Genomic DNA, 19,991 nt, shown 5'->3' on the forward strand with positions numbered 1-19,991 from the left:
TAGAACTGTTTACTGTCAAAGTAAATATTGTGCATTGTCAGTGAACAAGTGCAGATTTTTATCTCTGTTCTGACTCGTATGTCAGTGTGTGTGTGTGTGTGTGTTTGTATGTTTGAGATAATCTTGTTTTCACAAATAGAGCACAAAGAATTTGACCTTAAGTAACTAAGTGTATTGGCCCTCAATTGATTGATTGATTGGGTTTTATTTTTTTAATTATTAATTAATAATTTTTTTTTTTACAAATGTGCATAAAAGATAAGAAATAAAAATTGTTTATAGTACCAAACATATTTTAGACATTTTTAAAAATATTTTATTTTGAATTAATTTACTGTGATTACATTATAAAAATGATAATGTTTATATATGATCTTTAATGACGCTTGACTTATTTAATAAAGGTTTATGAATATCAGTTATACATACAGAAGTACACAATTGCAGAAAACAAACTCCATTCGTGAACAGACTGTTTACACTGTCAGCATTTCCTTTTGGCTTATATGAGAGAATAACAAAAGATTAATGAGTAGGGTTGAGTGTCATATTTATATGGAATTCCATAAATGTCTTAATAGTTGCATTATATTTGCAACTATCATATATGTACCCTAACATTTCCAAGAGAATTACTCTCCGGGTTTGTCTTCTGCTCCTGCTCAGATTCATCAATATAACATTTGGCCTGAATTAAATTTGTAACACACATAATTACTTGGATGGTAATTAATAAACTAATACCATATTACTTGGTATTAGTTTATTAGGTTGGCATGAAACAAGCTACTGAATTGTCAGTTTACAAAAGATATTTTCATCAATATTGTTTGTTGTTTATTCTTATATCTCTTAGGTTAAAATCAGTTGTTTATTCTTATCAGAAACATGCAGAGTGAGGGAAGGAAAGGGCATGAGTCTGTGAGAATGGTGTGATAACGATCGATTTATAGGGCCTCTGCTTCCAGCAAGAATTACCCATCTGGAAACCTGCTAGACCAATATGTATGGAGATGCCCTCCTCTAAAGTTAGTTCAGTTAATGTAAATCACAAGCACACGTTAACATGTTAATCACTAATCCAGTCAAATGTCACCTTTGTAAGCAAGGAGAAATAAACTTATAGCCTTCAAATCCTAAAAATATAAAAGAATAGTTTCTAAAAGAAAATAACTTGCCTCTACAGCTAGACCAAACTAGCCAACTGATGTTGATTTATATTTATATCAAATCAGTGGGTTGTGAATGTAAATGAATTTTACCTGAGATAATGCTTATGATGATAATTAGTCTTGTAAATTACAGCTCATTATATCTCTCATTTAGCAACAATAACATCAACAGTTTCAAAATACCAAATTCAAAATATAGTCATTTTATTTGTATAAGGGAAATTATTTTTTCTACTCCTGTCGGGTGTATTTTGTGCTTTTCCCTTTCCTCTCAGGTCATCAATTAAGTCTTACTTTTGAATATTTGGTTATTAATATTTGGCTTTCCAACTCCCCAGCGGTTTTTCAGGCACTCGTGAATGATGTGTTGAGAGACATGGTAGATCAATTCATATATGTTTACCTGGATGACGTATACATTTTTTCTTTGTCTCTCCAGGAACACGTTCAGCATGTCAGGCGAGTGCTTCAGAGGTTGCTAGAGAATGGGCTTTTTGTCAAGGGGGAGAAATGCGTTTTTCATGCACAGTCTGTTTCTTTTCTTTTTCGCCAATTTCTATCACCGTTTTATACGCAACTTCAGCCAACTAGTCACACCTCTGACTGCCTTGACCTCCCCCAGAACGATGTTCAGGTGGTCTGATACAGCAAGGCTGTATTCGTCAACCTAAAGAGTCGCTTTGTTTCGGCTCCCATCTTAGTCGCACCTGATCCCACACGTCAGTTCGTGGTGGAGGTCGACGCGTCAGAGGTGGGAGTAGGTGCAATTCTTTCCCAACATGCTTCCTTAGATGACAAAATGCATCCTTGCACGTTTTTCTCCCATCGCTTATCACCTGCTGAACGTAACTATGACATGGGTAACAGAGAATTGTTGGCCATCAAGTTAGCGTTGGAGGAGTGGCGTCATTGGTTAGAAGGGTCAGGGGTACCTTTTATCGTCTGGACCAACCATAAGAATCTCGAATATATTAGATCTGCTAAAAGACTCAACTCCAGGCAGGCTCGGTGGGCCTTCTCACATTTTTGATCCATCCGAACGCCCGGACACTCCCAAAGTGCATTTTACCCAAGAAAGTAGTTGGGGGAAGTCATGGCCTAGTGGTAAGAGAGTATGACTCCTAACCCTAAGGTTGTGGGTTTGAGTCTTGGGCTTGCAGCAGACCTTGAGCAAGGCACCGAACCCCCAACTGCTCCCCGGGCACCGCAGCATAAATGGCTGCCCACTGCTCCTTGTGTGTTTTCACAGTGTGTGTGTGTGTGTGTGTGTGTTCACTGCTGTGTGTGTGCACATTAGATGGGTTAAATCAATGCAAAGCACGAATTCTGAGTATGGGTCACCATACTTGGCTGTATGTCACGTCACTTTCACTTTCATATGGGAGGTCGAATCGAAGGTCAAGACGGCCGTAGAAGGGCTAACGCGTCTGCCCAGGTGCCCACCAAACTGATTGTTTGCCCCGGAGGGGTTACTAAGTAAAGCAAAGTAAAGCGGGCCTCTCTCCTTTTGAGTGTAGTATAGGTAGTACAGCCACCAGTTTTTCCTAGTCTGGAATCTGAAGTCGTGGTCCCCTCCGCTCACGCCTTTGTCCAGAGGTGCCACCACACATGGACCAGTGCCCGTGAGACTCTGCTCCAGGTGAGGGCACGCACTAAGGCTAAAGCCAATCGCCTCTGGTTTAGGCCTCCCGTATACGTCGTACACACAAAAAGTGTGGCTTTCTACCAAGAACATTTCGCTCCGTTCCGTTTCTAACAAATTAGCTTCCAAATATATTGGCCCGTTCCCTGTCACCAAGATCAATAGTCTGGTGACAGTTTGCCTCAAACTTCCTCCGGTGTACAGGAGAATTCATCCTGCCTTTCATGTATCAAAAATTAAACCCGTGTTTATACTCCCATATTAATCCGCCGCGACTCGTAGATGGGGAACACACTTATTCGGTCAATCGTATTCTGGACTCGAGACGGAGGGGACGCGGTTTCCAGTACTTGGTGGACTGGGAATGTTATGGTCGGGAGGAGAGGAGTTGGGTACCTGCTAGGGACATCCTGGATCACTCCCTTATCGATGATTACAATCGACAGGTAGGCTCGCCTGGGAACGCCAGGAGGTGTTCCTATGGGGGAGGGTACTGTCAAGGTTTGTAGAACCGTTGTCTCATTTTGATCTTGTGTGGGTTGGGTCAGGTGTGTGTTTCGTTATAACTGATTGTTGTATGTGAGCGTGACTGCTAATTGTGCCATCAGCGGCAGCTGCGAGTTATTCCAGCTCACTATTTATTGCCCTGTTTCTCGTCTTGTGTTTGTCAGATCGTTGTTTGCAGTTCCCATGTTCGTGCCTGGTTTCTTGTCCTTGTTTCTCTCCTGTTCCTCACGCTATACTGATCGCTGCACTTCAGGACTCACCGTGATTTCCTCACCTCCTCTACTCATTGCAGGATCACCCATCTCAGTCCCTGCGTCACACTCTCCTGCTGCCCGGATCCACACCTGCTCTCTGGCCACCAGCTCCATTTCCATCTTGCAGTATCTGACTGTTATTCTCTTACGTTCTGTGTTACATTTGCTTCCTATCATCCTTTACCTGTTACACATCGTCCATAATATCCTGCGCCTGCACATAATATAAGTCCTGTTATCATTCTCATCAATCATTACTATCCTATTATTGAACAGCTACTGTACTTACCTGCCATTACCTGCATTGCTTATATTACTTGTCAATAAAGACACTGTTTGCTCTTTTAGTCTATGTCCTTGTCCTTATTCTGTTAATATTTCATTAAATATAAATGTTCCAACGTCAGTTTTTCCACATGAAAAGTAAAAGCACAGTGAAATAGCCCATGGCTATATCATTTGGTGTGATAATGCTGTGTTTTTCATTGCATTAAAAGAAAAATGATTTTTCCAAATTATAGTGTACTTTATAACTCTGTGTTTGTCATGCAAGCTTAGTGTACACAATTGCAGCAAACAAACCACATTAATAAACAGATCATTTGTTTCCCTTTGGCTTATATGAAAGAATATTAGAGCATTAATGAGTAGTGTTGAGTGTCATATTCATTTATAATGTCATAAATGTCAGGATCAAACTGTCTTTCAAGTAACATCTGAAAGCCAAAATATATTTACCCTAACATTTCAAAGAAAGTGGAATTGTGATGATGTTTATTCTCTTGTTTTGTCTTCTGCTCCTGCCCAGATTCATCAATATAACATTTGTCCTAAACTAAATACCAAGACACACAAACACACACACACACACACAGAAACAGGTTCCCATTTTTGTGATGACATTCCATAGACGCAATTGTCTTTATACTGGACAAACTGTATTTTCTACACCCTTACCCTAACCCAACGACTCGCAAAACTTTCTGCTTTTTTAGATTTTCAAAAAACATAATTTTTTATGATTTATAAACTTGTTTCCTCATGGGGATGAAACAAATGTCCCCACAATGTCATCATTTACTGGTATTACAATATTGTGGGGACCTCATAATGTAGGGAGTTAGCAAGCACGCACACAAAATCCATAACCTCATATTACACATATCATATCATAAGTAATCTAATAACTTAAGAAACAGAGCTGAGCATGTTTCACTTGCTGATGCAGCAAAGCTACATCTACACTGAACTACATCTACACTGAACATTCAGTTATAGAATACATTTAACAGGTTGTTTGTTCTAATATCTCAGAGCTCAGGTTAAAGTTCATTTTTTTATTCTTCATAAATATGCCTAGTGGGGGAAGGGAAGGGCAAGAGTTTGTGAATTTAGTAGCAGTGGAATAACTTTAGCTATTCTAAAATCACTGTTAACAATGGCTTAAAATAAAGTAGCCTATGTATATTTATTTATTTCCATTTTCTTGGCACCATGTTAGCCCACCCTGTCACATAGAGGCCTGTTTTGTCTTGCATAGGTATGGTATGGTATTTGTGTGGATAAGCTTTAGTCAATGGATTTTAAAGACTTTATTTCATTGTTGTGTAAGATTAGAGACGCCTTACTGCTAATGCCTCAAAACACATGCTGATGCAATCCCCTTGACCTGACAGATCAGATCAACAAATAACATCAGCACAACAGAATCCCAGGACAATGCAATACAGCAGCAGTTATCTGTCTGAAGCGTATTTAATCCATATATTGTTTGCATGTGTGTGTGGCAGAGTGTTAACAAAAGACAGCTGCTCTTTTCAGAATTGGGGTGTAAAGGACCCAAATCTTTCCTAGGAAGATCAGCCATGCTGTCTGTATGTATACCATAATCTTCTTTAAGGGTCAGATTATGAAACAAATTGAGGAGCTGCATAGCCAGTGAACTCATATTGGGTTCTATTGGACTGAGATAAACTGGACTGGTACGTATTTCAAATACAGTGCCTTAATTGGAAAATAGCCTCCATACAGTTGCATCTAATATTTGTGATCCTTCTGTGCTCACATCTTTTGCTAATAAAGGATTAAGAGTATTATTGTGCTGTTTTTATTTTATGACCTGATTTGAGCTACATGAATACCAGGGAAAACAAAGGCTAGTTGCAAAGAACAATACTCATTCTTGTCAAGAAGAATTGTTTACAAGTGTATTATGAAATAGACATAAGACGTTTATGTTTATAGGCATATCTCAGAGGTCAGTTATAAAATATTACTCAGTGGTCGGCAATAAATAATACCATATTGGTCCTTGATGTGACGCCATGGAAAACAGCATAGTCATTCTCAGTGATTTAATACATTATTATTATATATCTATAATTAAAATAAATACTGTTACAGCATCATTTTATATTTCTACAGATTAAACTACTATAAGATATGGTGGACTATTTCAGTTACATCACATGCTATGTATTTTAAATGTTCTTTAGATTAATTGTGAAATGCAATTACACCTAGAGCTTATAACAAAGGAAAATATTAGTAGCCATATATTTGTTGGTACAACTACAAACTTCATCATTTGCTGGTCCCACAGTAATGCTTTCATAATCTCACTGAATGCAAAAGTCAATTTTACATTTGAACAAGGCTATAAATTACGGTGCATGGAGTTCAATGTAACATTTTTATATTCTTGTGTTATGGGTGGCCAGAGGGTGGCGTATTTTTACTTCTACGCAAGTCAGTTTTTCTGAAACAAACAGATCGTATTCTACCATTCCAGAAAGTTCCTCCTTAAATCCAGGCTCTGATTTCAAAATCAACAGATTCCTTTTTAACAAACTGTCAACAGACCTCCTTTTTAAAAGTAAATGATTTTAAACAATACTGAAATATATGTATATAGCAAAGCGGACGCGAGATGCATAGTAGACATTCAATAGGCTTTAAAGAAAAGAAGAAAAACCTAGATGGAATGCTGTATTTAAATGCGTTCTTCTTGATGTTATGTAGGCTACAATAACGCTAATACTGGTTCGCAGACACTGTTGCTAGACAGGGACACCCGAGTGCGTAAAAATAGACCATCATATGTTATGCTTATGTAACACGCAGCACGCGCAATACGACTTCACGCTTGTTTACAAGTCAGAAAAGAGTCGCATGACTTATGCGTTTTCTCACTCCCACAAGTGCGTATATTAACATTCTGACACACTGTAAAATGAACTTTGGGTATGACTAAATTATAATTCTTTTGAAACAACTAGGGTTCATCTGTATTTGTCGTCATTGCATGTTTAAAAAAACAAAAATGTTTGTATATCGAATGTGTTTGGAGTAACGTTAGCCTATACTGATTAAAACATGTCGATGTATATGGTCGCTAGCGACATAATAAAACATTTTACAGCTAACAAGACGCAAAGTCTCTGCAGCACTGAAGTGCGTAGGCTATATACAGTAGATGTGTCATCCACCCAGCGCTGTTTGTTTTTGAGAGGAGGAGAGAACAGCTTGTTGCCTATACTACGTCATGGATTTGTCAAAGTACCGCCAATCTTTTCGCCTGGCCAATGAATCCAACGAGAAACTCCATTCGTTGGCTTCGCAGGCACGCCTCTAAAAGATCGCACCGCCTTTACATGCCCATCTTGGACTGTTTTCACTGATCCAAGATGGGCTGTGTATAACGTCACGTGTTGTTTGTTTTTTAAGCTCAGTCATTCTGAGTGAGGAGTTGTTTTGCGGCGAACTAATAGACGTTACATTTTGAAAGAGAGCGGAAATCTCCAATTCTCGGATATTTAAGTTTTTCATCTCTTTTTCTACGGATGGATAACAAGTTCATGAAACTAAATAAGTAAATTTTAAACGCAAGAATGGCAAGTCCGCCTCTTAAAGGGGGACCCGCGTTATCAAATGACAACAACATTCATTCAAACAACATCAGAAAATGCGGATACCTCAAGAAGCAAAAGCACGGACATCGGCGCTATTTTGTTTTGAAGGATCAGAGAGACGGACTCCCTGCGCGGCTGGAGTACTATGAGAATGAAAAGAAATGGAAAAACAAGTCCGCTGCAAAAAGAGTCATATTCATCGACTCCTGTCTGAGCATAAACAAGCGCGCTGACGCGAAACACAGATATTTAATAGCACTCTATACCAAGGACGAGTATTTTGCTATTGCTGCGGAGAATGAGCAAGAGCAGGAGAGCTGGCACGCAAACTTAACCGATTTATTAAGTAAGGGAAAAGTGTGTGACAGCTCCGTTTCTACTTCGGCATCATCTCTGATGGGCTTCGAGGAGGGAAATTACGGTATGATTACACCATTGAATGCCGCGTATAAAGAGGTATGGCAAGTAAATCTTAAAGCAAAGGGACTTGGGCAGAGCAGAAATATCACTGGCGTTTACAGACTGTGCTTATCAAGTCGGACAATTAGCTTTGTGAAACTTAACTCGGAGGTGGCATCTGTGACACTGCAGTTGATGAATATACGCAGATGTGGGCACTCTGATAGCTTTTTCTTCATTGAGGTGGGAAGATCTGCTTCTACTGGACCTGGAGAGCTGTGGATGCAAGCAGATGATTCTGTGGTGGCACAAAATATACATGAGACCATTTTAGAAGCTATGAAAGCGATGAAAGAGCTGTCAGAGTTCAGACCACGCAGCAAAAGCCATTCATCAGGATCAAATCCCATCTCTGTACCAACTCGACGGAACCTAAACAATCTACCCCCTAGTCAGACGGGGTTGGTGAGGAGGTCAAGGACGGACAGTACAGCAGCAACATCTCCTGTCCCCATATTTTCCTCTTGCCGAATACGCACAGCAAGTGAAGGGGAGGGTACCATGACCAGGCCTGTCTCCATGTCAATATCTGAGAATGGGAGCCCGACAACTGTTGGCCGGAACCACATGAGCAGATCTAACACAGTATCTGTGGGCTGCCGGACATCAGAACCATCACTGCTTCATCAAAGCAGGTCCATGTCCATGACAATGTCCCACTCACCACCATTTGCTGTAAGCCCACTAAATTTGTCCTCAATCAGTATGAATGGATCCATCTCATCTGCAGTATACAGACCCTACAGCTGCAATGATTCTGTTTCTGGGTCACCCAACGATACTGGCTTCCTCTCATGTGACGATTACAGTTCTAGCCCAGGGGATGTGAGGTACAATCTAGCAAACAGGAGTGACACTCCTTCTTCTCTCTCCAGTACATCACCCTCACGAGAAGCCAGTGAGCTCCATGGTTACATGGTGATGGACAAACCAACACAAAACAAGATGTGGCCAAGTAACAGAGAAATGCTGGAGGTGGAGACATACCGAAAGAGGACATATTCTCTGACAACCCCTCGGCAACAGGTAGCACACTCCCATGTAGCCTCAGCGTCACTTGATGAATACATGCTGATGAGGGCTGCGAACAGCCACTCTGGACGGAGCACAAATTCTGCCTCTCCTAAGGTCTCATACCCAGAAGATTATGGGGACATTGAGATTGGCTCTAACAGTAATGTGGTTGATGATGGCTACATGCTTATGACACCAGGCATGGCACCTCAGGGTGCCAAAAATGATCACTACATGCCCATGAGTCCTATGAGTATTTCAGCACCCAAGCAGATCATTAACCCGAGGTTACATCCCCAGTCCACAGGCAGTGGTTGCACCACTAATTCGCCCAGCAGTGGATCTCTAGAAGACAGCGGGTACATGAAGATGTGGTCTGGGTCCAAGTTTTCTCTTGAGGGCTCTGATGGGAGAGCGGTGAGTGGAGAATACATGAATATGTCGCCTGTTGATTCATGCGTCTCACCCACACCATCAGATTATTTGCTGGGTCAGTGTGAACCAACACAACAGCCCTCCCCATCTCTAAGTATTCGCTTCAACAACCAACAACCTAAACAGGCAGAGGATGACCAGTATGTTTTAATGAGTCCCCAGAGCCAAAATCCAACAGAAGAGGAAAACAGAGTTTCTGCCCTGCCCCCTCTCCGTCGCCCTGATGTCATAACACACAGAGCAAGAGTCAACAGGCCCAATAGGTTATCTCTAGACACTCTGAGGATGCTTCCCAGCATGACAGAACATCCTCTCCCTTGTGAGCCTAAAAGCCCTGGTGAGTACATCAACATAGACTTTGCTGCTACTAGACAGTACTCTTCTCCCTCTATGGCTTCTGTGGAAAGCCAAGGGTCATTGTCCAACCTCAGACAGGGAACCCCCCTCTCAGACTACATGAATCTCAACCATAATTCACACTCTCCTAAACTGAGGGAAGCACTCAGCAGTCCCCTGGATAGAATGCCAGAGCTGGCTGAATGCCCATGCCCACATGATGAGAGGGCTTTTTTCCTCAATGAACAGAGGAAATCATCATGCCCATATGGCACAGGTAAAGATAACTACACTGAGATGAGTTTCAACAGTGTTCAGATCTCACCTCCATTCCTGACTGAGAATGGTGAGAGTGCTTCAGTCAGCCCCACTAGCGGGGTTCAAAGGCTTAAATTAAGTGACCAGGGGGTTTCAACTGGAATTGGTGCTTTCTTGTTGGCTGCTTCCTCTGTAGACCCAAATGGAGGAGCAAAGGTGATCCGAGCAGACCCTCAGGGCCGGAGACGGCATAGCTCTGAGACCTTTTCATCCACCACAACAGTTGCACCTGTCTTTCCTTCCTTTGCACACAATGTTAAGCGCCACAGCTCTGCTTCAGTCGAGAACATCTCTGTCCGAAGCAGTGAAGGATCTGATGAGGAGTATGGGTCTCCCATGTGCAGAGAGACTTCAGCTGGTTATCAGAATGGACTTAACTACATTGCCTTAAACCTCATGGAGAAACAAGAGATGGGCAAATGTGAGCTTGTGGGCTTCAAGACTGGTGGTTGCTGCAAAGCAGGAATAAATGCATTACATGCAACTTCATATGTGTGTCTGGGATTCAAAGAAACTGAAGCCACTGTACAAGGTGAGTTCAGATGATATGATGTGCTGTTAGATTGGAAAAGATGGCTGAAATAAACTGGTAGATGCAGCATATGGTTGATGTCATTGTGTTGGACAGTGTGGTTAAAAGTCAACTTTATTACTGTATAATTGCAAATTAAATGTCAAATCAAGTCAGCTTTATTTATATAGTGCTTTTAACAATACAGATTGTGTCAAAGCAATTTACGGTAATAAATAGGAAAATAGTGTGTCAATAATGCAAAATGACAATAGTAAACACCCAATTTTCTGTTAACGGCAGTTCATCATTGTATGTAATGTTAGTGTTATGTAATGTTATTTAAATATTGCAGTGCTTCTACATAGGCACACCCAAATCAACTATATATATTAACTATACTATATAAATGTTATAGTGTGTGTGTGTGTGTGTGTGTGTGTGTGTGTTTGTGTAAACATTAAATAAGCAAAAGCAGGAGATTATATTTGATTATATTAGAGTGTTATATTATGTGTTATTACATTGTGTTGTTACTTTATAACATGTACTTAAAACTGTATTAAAATATTTTCAGTTGTCTCTAGGTAACATATACTACATGTTGTATTAATGCAATTAATTAATGTTGAATTGTAAAAATAAATATTATAGGAAATGTAGGGCACAACTGTATCGAAATTAATCATACAAATTATACAAAAAGTAAATAAACAAAACATTAGGGCGGAACGAGAGTATTATGTAATTCAAAACATTTATTGATGTTTGCACCTCTGGCTATTTATGTAAGTATATGGGGCGTTTATGGCGATGATAGGGTGTTTTTCATTCAGAGGAATTCCAGAGAAATTTGCAGCATGAGAAACGTGACTAGCTCAGTGTCCGCGCGCGGTAAACAACCCAACTGCGCAGGCACGATGACGCTGCAGGATAGAGAGGTGCGCGCGCCTGTTTATTTACCCCAAACTTGATCGACGCTGGGTTTTTATAGACTGAAGTGTGTTAATGATTAACACTGTTTTAATGTTTGTAGGCGTTTGTATAAGCTGTTCTCAGATAATGGAGAATTCACCGAGGAGAGAGAAACGTTATTTCGAGGTTCATTTTGCTCACATGCGCAGCAGTTTTCATTCTGTGAGACCATAGCCTCGTCGATCCTTTTCCGAGAAACTAATCACCGTTTACTCGTTATCATTCAAACGATCTGTTATCATTTCACATTATATTCTGAATTTTATTATGCAATGTTTACCCCAGCATGATGAAGCAAAATGCTATTAAATTCCCCATTAACAGGGACACTAATATAAGGTTAAGAACGATTCCCATATCAAATCTTAACACATGACATATTTCTTTCAGAAGTGCATGTGCTAATTTACATACTTGAATCATATGTGGGCGTGTGTGAGATCGAATTGCTCTCACAAGCTGGAACAATATGCTGCTTTTAAGAACAGTGCCTGGGGCTTTTCCATGTGCACACTGTTTTTGCATAACACACAAAAGACAGAACATGCCATGTTCTGAGGCACGTACTTCACATCATCTGGTGGGTTCACCCATATTTCCATAATGCCTCAGTTAGAAGCAGTGTTTGGGCCCAAAATGATCCCCACTGGTTAAAAAGACCTTTCATGGCTGGTAGTTTTCAGTGCAGGCAGCCTGCAGTGTAAACATCAGTCAGAGGGGTTTAGTGCACAGCAGTTTAACTCTTTCTTGGCTGAAGTATTGAACTTTGAGAATATGAGAGCAGAAGAGGGAGAGCCTGATGGAAGTTTGAGCCATGTGCTTCCATCAGCAGGAAAAACAAGCCAGTTGATTGTTTGTGGTTCGTTGTCAGGTAACGATGATGTTTCACGCTTGGAATGCCTGACTGGGTAAAGGTTCCTGGGAGAGGCGAATACTCGCTTGTTTTGGTTTCACCTTGAGGTTCAGTATTGTTCACTCTCTCTCCACTCATTGCCAGGCTTTCATTTCACATACAAGGTGTTGACAAGAACTTGTTTTGCTCTGTATTAAATCAAAGAATGCCAGGGACTTTCAAACACAATGATGCTTTCACTTTTGTATTCAAACTGTGTTGCATTTATACATGGTTTTCTTATGTAGAAAAAATTCCAGACAGCTCAGGATAAAATTTTATTAATGAAAAATTATCATAGTTGCAGAGCAGTGCTGGTCATGCCCCATCTGGTTGAATTCCTCACAATTAATGTACTTTTGAACTTTTATTCTTCGTTGGTTGGATTATCAGTAAAACTTGATTTGAGCATAGGAGAATGTTTGTGAAATTGTCTTGGTAAATTAGCATCCCCAAAGCGATGGCACCCTGGGGGGTTTTCTGTGTTACCTAATGGGTTTATTATGGTTCCCCATTTACATGCACAGTACTGTGCAGAAATACTTAATGTAAATGGCTGTGAATGGTTAAAGCTAGGCATTATTTCTACATGAGAGCAACAGGAAAAGAACATGCATGGGGCTAGTTTATTCAGTTTCTGAATAAAGACAAAACCAGAATACATTTGTTTTTGTATATGGGGAGCAATAGGTAATACACTGACCATGGTAATACACAATATCCAATAATCTGAAAATGATGAGCATGTACACATGGTCGGTGTATTGCTCCCCATAAAAAAATTGAAAAATGTGAAAAAATTAAATTAAATATTTTGGAATACTGACATTTTAAAGATGTACCTTTCAAAATAAGAATAATAAAAAATACCAGAAGAAAAATAAATATTGTTCAAGAATTCACACATTCATAAATCATTTTAATTTATTTTTATTATTTTCAGGCATTCTTGCCAAAAGTGTATTTTTTTGTAATATGTTAACATTTATGATTATATGTAGAATGTCTCTGTATGGATTTGTAACACATCTCTGTTAATGTCCCTTACTGTTCTTGTAAACAAAGCTGTATTAATCAGTTAACACCTTGATGTACAACATATGTAAAAGTTAAAAAGAAAAGATGTTTTGAGACACAGACATAAAAAAACTTTTTTTGTACTCTTTTGTTTCACTGGAATCATATTTCTAGAGGTGTTTGTGTGCATTTGCGTGTGTGGCAGATGGCTGAGCATAGAGGGGTGTGCATGTGTGTGTGTGCACCTGCCGCTCTGCTCACCGCAGGTCTGTTATCAGGCATGGCAGCAGCACAGACAATTCACTAATGACAGCACGCAATCTGCTTCTGCCCCAGGACAGTGGCTGGCTAGTGCTTGTCCCTTCAGCCTGAGAGGGGCAGGGGGTGGGGGAATGGAGAGCTGGAGAACCTGTGTGATAGACAGAGAGAGATAAAGAGTAAAAGTGATTTCCAGAGAGAAAAGAAATTAGGAGAGATGTTTTAAATTTGGACAAACTTTTGTCCAAATGTTTTTACCGAAAAACTGAAACCAAAATGAAAGTTTTAATTTAGCCAAAAACTAAGTTTTGTCAATTCAGTTTGGGTCATCGGGTCATGGTGTCTTGTTTTCTGGTGATTAATTAAACCGGGCAAAGTTCTTTGGAAACAAGTTGCCTCTTGATATTTCAGCCAAACAAATTTTCTCATACGCTGTTGTAATTTTTGGTCACAGTGAAGTGTGCCACCCTGCAGACATGTTTACTTGTTGCTTATCCACATTGTATAAGAAACACTTACACAGTCAAAATGCAAAATCAGAGAAGTGCTAATTAAGTATTCAACATTTTTAAAAACATTTGATCAGAAATTTTAGATTTTCTTTTTGTAACGTTCAACAATCAACTTAAATGTAACTACAACATGATTAAAATATATATATTTTTTATTGAAAACATAAACATCTGGCTAAAGAAAGTTCTAATCACTTGTTAAAATATTGTTGCAGAAAAGAAACGAAATTTTAATGCAAATATTGTACAAACTTAATTTAATTAAGTTCTGTTCAGAATATAGAAAGAATATAATATAATAATTTATATTCTAATTACTAAGAAAAAAAAGCGAAATATTTCTTAGCATTTAGTTAGGATTCATTTAGTTACATTCAGTTTAGAGGTCAACTCAATAAGTCAAAACAATTTAAGTTCGAAGAGACTAAACGTACAACTACAGTAGAATATCATTAACATTAAATGTAACATTCTGTAACAAATGTAAGAGAAACATTCAGCCTGTCACTATTATGCAAATATGAAACATGCAGTAGTAGTCTTTGACAGGTTATTGCATTGCACTGTGCTTTCCATATTTTTTCTAGTGATTCAAGCATAAATCTGCTTTCTAGACATGGCACAAGTTAAAATAAAAGTTCAATTTTCATCTCATAACCTTGTTTTTTCCTTCTATTCAATTGCCCACTTCTTGGGTTTTTCTGTGTGAAGAACCCTTCCAGGACTATAGTGATATGTTCTATGTTTTGGTGCTTCATAGAGGGCGTCACACATGAGCAGTTAATCAGACGCCTTGATATCATTGGTGTATCTACACAACTTCAGTCCATCAAATAATGTCATTCATCTTGGATATCCTGAGTACATTTTCAGCAAGGGTGAACTATTCCTTAATGGTGTGAAATGACACAGTTCATATAGTTGGCTGAATGTTAATGTGTGTAAACAGCTTGCAAGTTTTTGTGTAACTTTAGCACGAGGACAGTGAGTGTGCATTTTCTGAGAACTTAGTTACTATTCTACTACAATTTCAAAAACTAGGCTATCTGTCCCTATCTGTTTCTCTCTCACTCACTTTCCTCATGCCAATTATAGAATAATTTATTACTATTTCCAAGTATGTTATTTAAACTGTCTCTTAGATACTTAGATAGATTCTGGGTTAATTAAAACTTCACAGCTTACATACCACAACAGTGTAAACACCAGTCAATTACCATAGAAAAGTATTTTGTTTATTTACTATTAATTACTATATTTTATTACTATATTTATATTGTACTATTATTCATATACACACACACACGTACACACATATGTATGAAACCTGTTTTATAGTAAAACAGAAGAAGCTTAGACCTCATCACTAGTCTTTTGACTAGTTATGAGTCTAAACTCTATATTTTTAGTTTTTAGGAGGTGCTTAATATCAGTTCCCAAGACCTTGTAACTCTAATCCAAGCTCTAACTTTAAACAAGCTGAGATTTAAGCAACAAAAATTGTTAACCCAAGCAGTTCTCTCAGATTCTCCACCTCTGCAGAGCTGGGTAAACTAGGCCGGGATGTTCCCGCCTGAGATAGCCATGTCAACACTGTCAATGTTACCCACATTTAGCCAGGAGCGAGAGGAGATTACTCTTAGGGGAGAGTGGGGGATTAGACATTGTTCAGCGGCTTGTTTTGAGGCAGATGAAAGGAGCATTGACTCAGACATTGACTCAGTCATTCATGCAGGTTCAAAACAACCCTGTCCTCAAGTAGACATCACAACATTTCCGGGATAGTTATGCGCAGCCTCATTAGCTTTCGTGTCTCTGCCGATTATAGACCTAGATTTTAACCCATCATTTTGGAAGGATATCCACAGCTTAGATTGTTTATTAGAGGACTTAGCTGCCCTTTTGTTGTTCCACAGTTGTAGGTGTTGTGATATCTCTATCCAGTGATGCGCAGTCTAGCAGAGACGCTATGTCATGCGTGCATTAAATCAGCATTGGGTGACTATTTCCCAGTCCGGGGCATCACTCACTGCTGCCTAGAGCTTTCAGCCTTACACACTGCATTATAGGCTGCAGACATGCTTGTTGGTAGCATCATCATGCAAACCCTAAATCTCATCAGCTGAATAAAAAACAGGGAGGATAACCATTTAATTTATCTACTTGCATGCAAGCTTGAGCCTTTCGGTCTTGAATGGCAGTTGTAGTGTTGCATCCTTTCTGCTCAATGACTCATTGAAGTTAATGTATTATTATACATTGACCGTTATATTCTGTGAAATTTTCCAGTTGTGTGCATCTAATAGGAGTGTTTTTGCTGAGTGTATTGCAGGATAGGCAGAATTCAGTCTCACTTTCAGTTCAAATGGTGCAAACTTTACTATGATCAGATGCATTGATGTTGTTTAGGTTGTGTAAGATATTTACATACTTATCTAATCCCCACTTTCAGCATCTTGGGCAGAGTTGGAAGGTATTTTTTAAATGACCTTTACCATTAAGTGAGGAAAGAAAAAAAGGAAAAATTACTGTTTTGGCAGTAACTGGTCTAATCTGATTTTTGCTTAGAGGGTCCAATTCATTTGAATTGAACTGTAAAAGACTCCTTTTGGATAACTTTTAAGATGCTATGACATGGTTTGATTTTTTTGATTTTATACAATGCAAGTAAAAAATTTTTTCTCTCAATACAAATATAGCTTTACAAATATTTTCTCTTGTTTTCTCCCTCTCTTAGATTGAACGGGAAGCAGATGTTACTCCTCCTGGTACTTCGGCAAAGTGAAAGCTCAACCAGTAACTGGTCTGGACTATGCTGCTGTAAATGAACTGTGACCTTTACACCTCATCCTAAAGCTGAACGTCAGTGTTTATTCCAGTGAGGCCACTTTAACATGCGACTTTTCAGGAACTGCAAAGCTGCTGCTGCTCTTGTTGGTAACAAGAGTCATGAAACCTTCATGCCACTTGTATGTTTGAACATTTATTATTGTCGTTGATGTGAACACTTTGTTTCAGGGTTGTTCAAATTCAGAACAATGATTGGACTATAGTTTACCCTGAAATCTGTAATCTTTATTTACCTAACCTTAACAACTGTAAGGTACTTTTTGCCCTGTCGTACGAATAGCTACATTTGTGGAATTTTAGTAATTTTAAATGATAATGACTAAAAGATTTCAACATGTCCTCTTTTAGGAAAAGACTTGATGTACGCAGTTCAGAAGAGATAAATCATTCAGAATATTTTTTTCCTCAAAATTGAATGTTCTCATATGACCAATCCAAAGCCTTACTCTATATATCTGCAAAATTGTTTTTACGTATTTGGACCTAAACAATCAGAAAGTTATCAGAAAGTTATCAAAAATATAAGATATTTATTGTATTCACTCTATTTTATTACTCTATTTTATTAAATAATTACATAGTAAGTTGCTATATAAGAGTCCACTTTTGATATGTAGAGTTTCCTACCACTTAATCAGAGGTAGTTATTGCACATAATATTTAATAACTACACAAATAGATATTATATTTATGACCAAATATGGTCAGTCTTTCACTCTTATGTTTCCTCAGATTCGTTGTCACTCTCTCACCTTGCCACATAAAACATGGCCATTCCCTTTTCCTCTGCCTCAAGTCATATTTAACACTTACCAGTTATATCATATTTATATCACAGTTACCAGTGAATTAAGAAAAAAAAATACATGCATTAGACATCAGGGATGCACAGAAATGTTGGCTACAGAAAATCTGGCCCAAAAATGTCTGCCCTGTGTTTGTTTAGAATACAGTTAGTTTGAAGTAAATATTACATTGATCAATATTGACACTGTGGAGCTGCATTATATATTATATTTAAATATTTAAACCATTTTGGAAACCAATATCTAATTGTAAAGTCACAACAATCAAAAAAAGTTAAAGTAATCATTTAAAACACTTTTGGTTTTCAGATTAGTAGATCCAGAATTTGCCAAGAATTCTGTTCATTTCAGTGCATCATTACTAGACAACAGTTTAATGGTTGTCTGTCCTAATCCGCTCACATTGGCTCTGTGTTGATATGTGGCAGCGATGTCTCATTCAACTAGATTGTAACACATGACGCATCTGAATGTAGAGCACAAAACCCACTTACATTAGAGAACTGATTAGTGGGGCAGAAAGGAAATGATCACAACATGAGTCATTTTTAGCCACTGTCTGCTTTTCCCTGAATGTTGTGAACTAAATAAAAGCTGTGATGTGCTTAGCATGAAGATTAGCTCTTCATCAACGCAATATATTAGTGTCTTATATTAAAATATTACGCAAACTGCTAAGAAAATAAACAAGAAATGCAAGATACTAAGCATTGCATTGGTGAAACATGTTTTGTTCATATCTTAATGAATCCCTTATCTAAAAACACACGTATAGCACTGATATAGATGTGTTGATAGTATTTTTTTTATTTTAGGTTTAAAGCCCTGAAAAGTAATTTCTTGAGGTGATGGTACATTTTCTACTTGATTCTTGGGTAGGTCTTGCTTCTTAGGTAGCTTTCATTCACCCTTTCTATATGCAATACTTACAAATCAGATTAGTTTACAAAGTGGAACCAAATGTATAAATATTATGTTAATATATTTGTTAAAAGATTTTACAGAGATACTGAATTTATGCTGTTTCTAAATTTCTTTCTGCCAACTTTTAAAGCTTATTTTATTTTGCTTTTTGAAACTAATATATATATTCAACAGTGTTCTTGAAATAAAAATATCTATTGTTTGTAGGTATCAAAGGGTTAATATATTTTCAATATTTGCCAGGTTTAATTGAACAAGCTGTGTCTTCCATTGTAAAAATGTCACATACTGTTCATTGTTATGCTGTTGAGAGATCATTTAATATATCCTTGATGAGTATTGCTTTTGTTTGTGTTGCAAAATATAGTCATATGCAATAATACGAATAAAATCATTATTTAAGGAAAATAACAGTTTTATTGTTCTTTATGCGCTTTCTACAACAAATGTGAAGTATCAATAAAAAAAAAATGACGCACAAAGTATTACATAAACACCTACAATTTTTTGCCATAATTCCCACCTCGTTACTGAAACACTGTGTCCCTAAGCTTGAGGGCAATAGAGGAAGGAACACACAGTTCATTCATAAACAAGTGGACAGATTACTTCCTGTGGAATGAGCAGGACAGAGGCAAATGTTTTCCTGTGCCTATGTTGATTCCCAGGCTCTCACTGACAGAACAGGATGCTAATAAATCACAGTATTCCAATCTGAGCAAGACTCTAAAGTCCATTCCAGCTCCACATGCTTCCTATCCTCTGTTCTCGTCTGCAAGGAAGCTAATAGATTTGTAAGACATCCATCCTGCTTTCACTATACACCATACAGTATCTGGATTATTCCTTTTACAGCATCACTTTTAGCTCTGTAAATGAAAATAAAAAAATAGTAATGTCAGTGTTATGTGGTATATATGTGGAAGTATTTCTATAAAAGAAAATACTAAACTTTCAGGAAACACTTTATTGATCATAGCTTGATTATTTATGGCAGAAAAATAAACATTGTGGAACCCTATAGGGTGGAAATAAAGAACTAAATATAGCTAGATCAGTGTGGGATTGACAGTCTACTTACATGAGAGTGTTAGCTTAAAGTTATTCTTTGCAACCATCTTTTGGAATTTTTGATATATTTTACTCAAGGTTTTAAGTCTATTATCAAAACTAGATTATCAACATGTACTTATGCACA

At 38.1% G+C, this 19,991-nt stretch overlaps 1 protein-coding gene across 1 annotated transcript; it reads left to right on the top strand.

The window, feature by feature from the left end:
- Positions 1-7,258: 7,258 nt before the first annotated feature.
- Positions 7,259-19,204, top strand: irs2a (insulin receptor substrate 2a). The gene is made up of 2 exons (XM_059554128.1): positions 7,259-10,580; positions 16,951-19,204. The coding sequence occupies exons 1-2, from the start codon at positions 7,466-7,468 to the stop codon at positions 16,953-16,955; spliced, it is 3,120 nt and encodes a 1,039-aa protein (XP_059410111.1). The 5' UTR covers positions 7,259-7,465; the 3' UTR covers positions 16,956-19,204.
- The last annotated feature ends 787 nt before the right edge of the window (positions 19,205-19,991 follow it).

This window comes from Carassius carassius, chromosome 7 (assembly GCF_963082965.1).
Source record: "Carassius carassius chromosome 7, fCarCar2.1, whole genome shotgun sequence".
Classification (NCBI taxonomy): domain Eukaryota; kingdom Metazoa; phylum Chordata; class Actinopteri; order Cypriniformes; family Cyprinidae; genus Carassius; species Carassius carassius.